We start from the raw sequence: 6,000 nt of genomic DNA on the forward strand, positions 1-6,000 counted from the left end.
GTCAGGACAAGTGAAATTTTGGTCTACTTGTCCAACCAGACAAGTGTCTTCAAAAGTTAATGTCAAGCCCTGCTTATAATGCTGTTCAAAAAAAAGATATGGATGTCTGGTTGACCCTAAATGCAACACATTGAACTTATTTTTCACCAAAGTTAAACATTTTTTTACCCTTAAAAATGTCTCTGTAGTTTAATGTTGTCCTATTTCTAAGAATGCTTGCTGACAAAACATTGTGGTATGGTGGCTTGGACAATCTGATTGCAATTCTTTTGAAATGTTTTTTGTGTATAAAATGGAGAAGCGCAATGTGATTTATAACAAACTAAGTAAAAAGTGTGTAAAGCTCTGTTGACAATAAAATCTTGTTTTTTACAACAACAAGAATAACAACTAGACCAAAAATCAAAATAATAACAACAATGATGATAATAATGGTAATTATAATATATTATATTATATATATATATATATAAATATAAATATATATATATATATATATATATATATATATATATATATATATATATATATATATATATATATATATATATATATATATGAGAAATTGTGTGGGAAAACAGAGTTAAATGCATTTCCTTAAAAGGTTGTCACAGATCAGGGGACACTTTGAAGGTGTTTAAAAAAAAAATTCAAACTTCTTAGAAAAAAATCGTGTTTGAGCAGAAAATATATTCCCCAATTAGCCTGTGCAGAAGACACAGGATATTCTGGGAGGACACTTAACCCGCATGCGTTAACCCTTTACCTCTCAGAAGCAAAATAAAAATGGCTTTGTGCAAACAGCATAAAACCAGAACAGCATGGGAATAACTCACAGTCTGTTCAGGTTTCATGCTGTTTGCTGCTCATGAGTATGTAAGGGTTGGAAATGAAGACTTTAAAACTTGTTTCTAGTAAGAAAGTTTTTTAATTAAATGTAACTTTCTTAGGGACTACAAATGTGTGAAAATACGTATCTAAGTGGTACAGGGTTAAGCCTGGTATCTGAGAGTTAGGCTCATATTGATTATAATAGTTGACACAGTGCTGGATAAGAGGCTCATTTTGATTATAACAGTTGACACAGTGCCGGATTAGAGGCTCATATTGATTATAACAGTTGACACAGTGAGGCTCATATTGATTATAACAGTTGACACAGTGAGGCTCATATTGATTATAACAGTTGACACAGTGCCGGATTAGAGGCTCACATTGATTATAACAGTTGACACAGTGCCGGATTAGAGGCTCATATTGATTCTAACAGTTGACACAGTGCCAGATTAGAGGCTCATATTGATTATAACAGTTGACACAGTGTCGGATTAGAGGCTCATATTGATTATTACAGTTGACACAGTGCCAGATTAGAGGCTCATATTGATTATAACAGTTGACACAGTGCCGGATTAGAGTCTCATATTGATTATAACAGTTGACACAGTGCCAGATTAGAGGCTCATATTGATTATAACAGTTGACACAGTGCCGGATTAGAGGCTCATATTGATTAAAACAGTTGACACAGTGCCAGATTAGAGGCTCATATTGATTATAACAGTTGACACAGTGCCGGATTAGAGGCTCACATTGATTATAACAATTGACACAGTGCCGGATTAGAGGCTCATATTGATTATAACAGTTGACACAGTGCCGGATTAGAGGATCTTATTGATTATAACAGTTGACACAGTGCCCGATTAGAGGCTCATATTGATTATAACAGTTGACACAGTGCCAGATTAGAGGCTCATATTGATTATAACAGTTGACACAGTGCCGGATTAGAGGCTCACATTGATTATAACAGTTGACACAGTGCCGGATTAGAGGCTCATATTGATTATAACAGTTGACACAGTGCCGGATTAGAGGCTCATATTGATTATAACAGTTGACACAGCTAGGCTCATATTGATTATAACAGTTGACACAGTGAGGCTCATATTAATTATAACAGTTGACACAGTGCCGGATTAGAGGCTCATATTGATTATAACAGTTGACACAGTGCCGGATTAGAGGCTCATATTGATTATAACAGTTGACACAGTGAGGCTCATATTGATTATAACAGTTGACACAGTGAGGCTCATATTGATTATAACAGTTGACACAGTGAGGCTCATATTGATTATAACAGTTGACACAGTGCCAGATTAGAGGCTCATATTGATTATAACAGTTGACACAGTGCCGGATTAGCAGTGTGGAGGCCCATAGCAGAAAAACGTATGGGGCCCACACGGTGGTGTTGTTTTTGTTGTGGCAACAGTTAACCTTTATGGATATTATAAAAAGTAATTATAAATGAAGTCATATCAAATATGAGTGAATATTCAAATAATTATCCGATATGTAAAATATGTTTACTCATGAATAATAATTCCTTAACCTCGGCGAGAATACCCTTTTGCAGTTTTTTTTTTTTTTTCATAAGGTCAGGTTTTCATGGGGCTCCTAAAAGTCGCGGGGCTTATATACAGTTGCCTAATCTGCATACTGGATAATCTGGGACATAGTTTACATGTTTACCATCTAGGAATGTTCATGCGCTCTATTCCCCTGCAGGTGGCGTCCTGAAATGGGAGCAGCAGTGCCGCCTGATGCACATGTGCACACGCAAGTACCTGTGTGTGGACCAGGGGGGCAAGGTGACCCTAACGTCAGACCATCAGGACCCAAAGACGGTGTTCAGACTCCACCCTGTCATGAGGGTACGTCCATGTCCCTGTTGGCCTGTTATTATGTATATATTATTATAAAATAAATCCATAAATGTGTTGTGTAGCCTGATGCTCTGTTTGTCTCACTTTATAGTCAAAAAGGGGCAGCTATATGGTAAGTGTGCACCATAATTGGGGATAGAAATGAACACAATATTGGCCACTGCTGGGCATTTCTCTGCAGACAGATGCTTGTGGGCCAGGTTAACTTATGTATGGCTCAATATTCTGAATGACCCTGCAATTTCCTGTCCAGACTTTTTCCTCCAATGCATTAGGAAACAGGGTACATTCGGTTTACATGTCCATATTTGCTTTTCATTTGTGCACAGAGCAAAATTTTATTACTTCTGTAAATTTTCTTTAGCTTGTTTCAAATTCTAAGACACCTGTTCAATGTGTTTTGCTGTCAGGAGAGTGATGACATCCCACAGGACAGTTACTGCAGGATGGAGCATGTTTGTATCGGGTCAATGGATGCACGCATGCACAGGTAGGTTATTAGGGGCAAAGGTTAAACCTGAATATTGTTGCTTCATGGTATTTGAAGCAAAGGTTAAAACCTCAATATTGTTGCTACATGGTATTGAAAGCAAAGGTTCAAACCTAACTATTGTTGCTACATGGTATTGAAAGCAAAGGTTTAAACCTAACTATTGTTGCTACATGGTATTGAAAGCAAAGGTTTAAACCTAACTATTGTTGCTACATGGTATTGGAAGCAAAGGTTTAAACCTAACTATTGTTGCTACATGGTATTGAAAGCAAAAAGTTTAAACCTAACTATTGTTGCTACATGGTATTGAAAGCAAAGGTTTAAACCTAACTATTGTTGCTACATGGTATTGAAAGCAAAAGTTTAAACCTAACTATTGTTGCTACATGGTATTGAAAGCAAAGGTTTAAACCTAACTATTGTTGCTACATGGTATTGGAAGCAAAGGTTTAAACCTAACTATTGTTGCTACATGGTATTGAAAGCAAAAGTTTAAACCTAACTATTGTTGCTACATGGTATTGAAAGCAAAGGTTTAAACCTAACTATTGTTGCTACATGGTATTGAAAGCAAAGGTTTAAACCTAACTATTGTTGCTACATGGTATTGAAAGCAAATGTTCAACCTAACTATTGTTACTACATGGTATTGGAAGCAAAGGTTTAAACCTAACTATTGTTGCTACATGGTATTGAAAGCAAATGTTCAAACCTAACTATTGTTGCTACATGGTATTGGAAGCAAAGGTTTAAACCTAACTATTGTTGCTACATGGTATTGAAAGCAAACGTTTAAACCTAACTATTGTTGCTACATGGTATTGAAAGCAAAGGTTTAAACCTAACTATTGTTGCTACATGGTATTGGAAGCAAAGGTTTAAACCTAACTATTGTTGCTACATGGTATTGAAAGCAAAAGTTTAAACCTAACTATTGTTGCTACATGGTATTGAAAGCAAAGGTTTTAAACCTAACTATTGTTGCTACATGGTATTGAAAGCAAAGGTTTAAACCTAACTATTGTTGCTACATGGTATTGAAAGCAAATGTTCAAACCTAACTATTGTACTACATGGTGTTGAAAGCAAATGTTCAAACCTAACTATTGTTGCTACATGGTATTGAAAGCAAAGGTTTAAACCTAACTATTGTTGCTACATGATATTTAAAGTATTTCAAGCATGGGGTTCATAAAGCAATTATTATGGCAAATGTTCATTTTGTGAACCCTTGAATAAAAACTATGCCTTAGCTTTTCATTGTACAGTGTAAAGTACAGTATTTCCTAGAGTTGACATACTGCGCCCCGCAAGAATGCAATACATCATGCTTGTTATACATTATTAAACCTTTCTCATTCATTGGCTAACTGAAAATGGCTATATGCAACCAGCATAAAACCAGAACAGCCTGTGAGTAACTTGCATCTTCTGTTCAGGTTTTTATGCTTTTTGCTTCTCATCAGTATCTTATGGTTTGAAATGGAGCCTGTAAAACTTGAAACTATAAAGAACGTCTTTATTTAATAAGAACTTTCAAAAGGAACACAAACACGTCAAATGCATTTCTGAATGGGAACATATTTCCTTGCTGTTGTAGGAAGTATAGTAAGAAGAAGCAGGAGGAGGCAGCAGCAAAAACCGACAGCAAGTCCATGGTGTCCTCAAGTGGGAGCAAGGCCAGCTCAGGGGGTGAGTACATGCAGGAAGAGCTATAGGATTGTAGTAAAAATGAGAAGCCTTCGAGAAAACTTGGCTTATAAAATGAAATGCATTCTGGGAAACTGGGGTTATTACATGTGCATTGCTTGCTTGCAATAAAAAATGATTTAAAAGGTATTAACGCAAGAAATAGTTTAGCTTTGTTTTGGAAAACTTGGCCTTATGCATGTACATAAATTATCATCCCAGATGAGCTTGTTCAGTCTGAGACAACCCTTCTGCTTTTAATTGCATTTGTTATTTATAGGATGGAACTTATAAATGGAAATCCAGTTTAGGCAGAGAGAATCTTAAAGATAAGCCTGTGCAGTGCACACAGGCCTTATCGGGGACAACAATTTAGGAACATACCTAAGCCTGGGGTTCCCAGATACTGCTCATGATGATACTGTTTATCGATTTCATCGCAAGCAAACAATGCAGGAGAGTGGAAACATAAATAAAAGACACTTTTATGAGTTTTTACACAAATGCATACAATAGATGATTAGGAAACATGAAGTAAGTATATGAAACACAAAAGAATGATGTTGGTATTGGGGCATTATACTTGTGCTCCGGTCTCTATTTGAACAAACTTCACTAATTTCAAAACTTAAGGAGGAAGAAGGCAAACAAAGATTTTTACACAATATTGTGTACCAGGTAATTAGGTTGTATTTGAAATATACTTCTAACATCTATGAAAATGTCATATAGCTCTGATGTTATATTTAGCCCTGCTGTGGGGAAAAGTGGTTAAAACATTTGTGTAAAGGGTCGTCCAATATTAGCCTGTGCTGTCCGCACAGGCTTAGAAGGACAAACACTTTCCACTTTTATTGTATTTTTGTTTCAAAGTACTTAAAAAATTCAGTGTAGGCTCCGATACACATTATCAGTGTGCTTTAAGCCCTTTTTTCCCAGAGGAAGATCATAAATATTTTAGTAATATCAAATTTTCATACTCTGTTTGCCCCGCAACTCTTGTGGTGGATGAGAAGCGTATGATGATGCATTCACGCATGCAGTCAGTGGACAGGGCCTTGAGGAGATCTTCAACTTTATGGC

At 36.2% G+C, this 6,000-nt stretch overlaps 1 protein-coding gene across 1 annotated transcript in view; it reads left to right on the forward strand.

Annotated features, from left to right (window-relative positions):
- The window catches only part of LOC127836039 (inositol 1,4,5-trisphosphate receptor-like), a 64,537-nt gene that overhangs the window by 40,564 nt on the left and 17,973 nt on the right, over positions 1-6,000 (forward strand). The window contains exons 11-13 of the mRNA XM_052362456.1: positions 2,578-2,723; positions 3,146-3,225; positions 4,829-4,920. Of these exons, the coding sequence (XP_052218416.1) occupies positions 2,578-2,723; positions 3,146-3,225; positions 4,829-4,920 (318 nt within the window). The remainder of the gene's footprint in view (positions 1-2,577; positions 2,724-3,145; positions 3,226-4,828; positions 4,921-6,000) is intronic.

Source organism: Dreissena polymorpha, chromosome 6 (genome assembly GCF_020536995.1).
Source record: "Dreissena polymorpha isolate Duluth1 chromosome 6, UMN_Dpol_1.0, whole genome shotgun sequence".
Classification (NCBI taxonomy): domain Eukaryota; kingdom Metazoa; phylum Mollusca; class Bivalvia; order Myida; family Dreissenidae; genus Dreissena; species Dreissena polymorpha.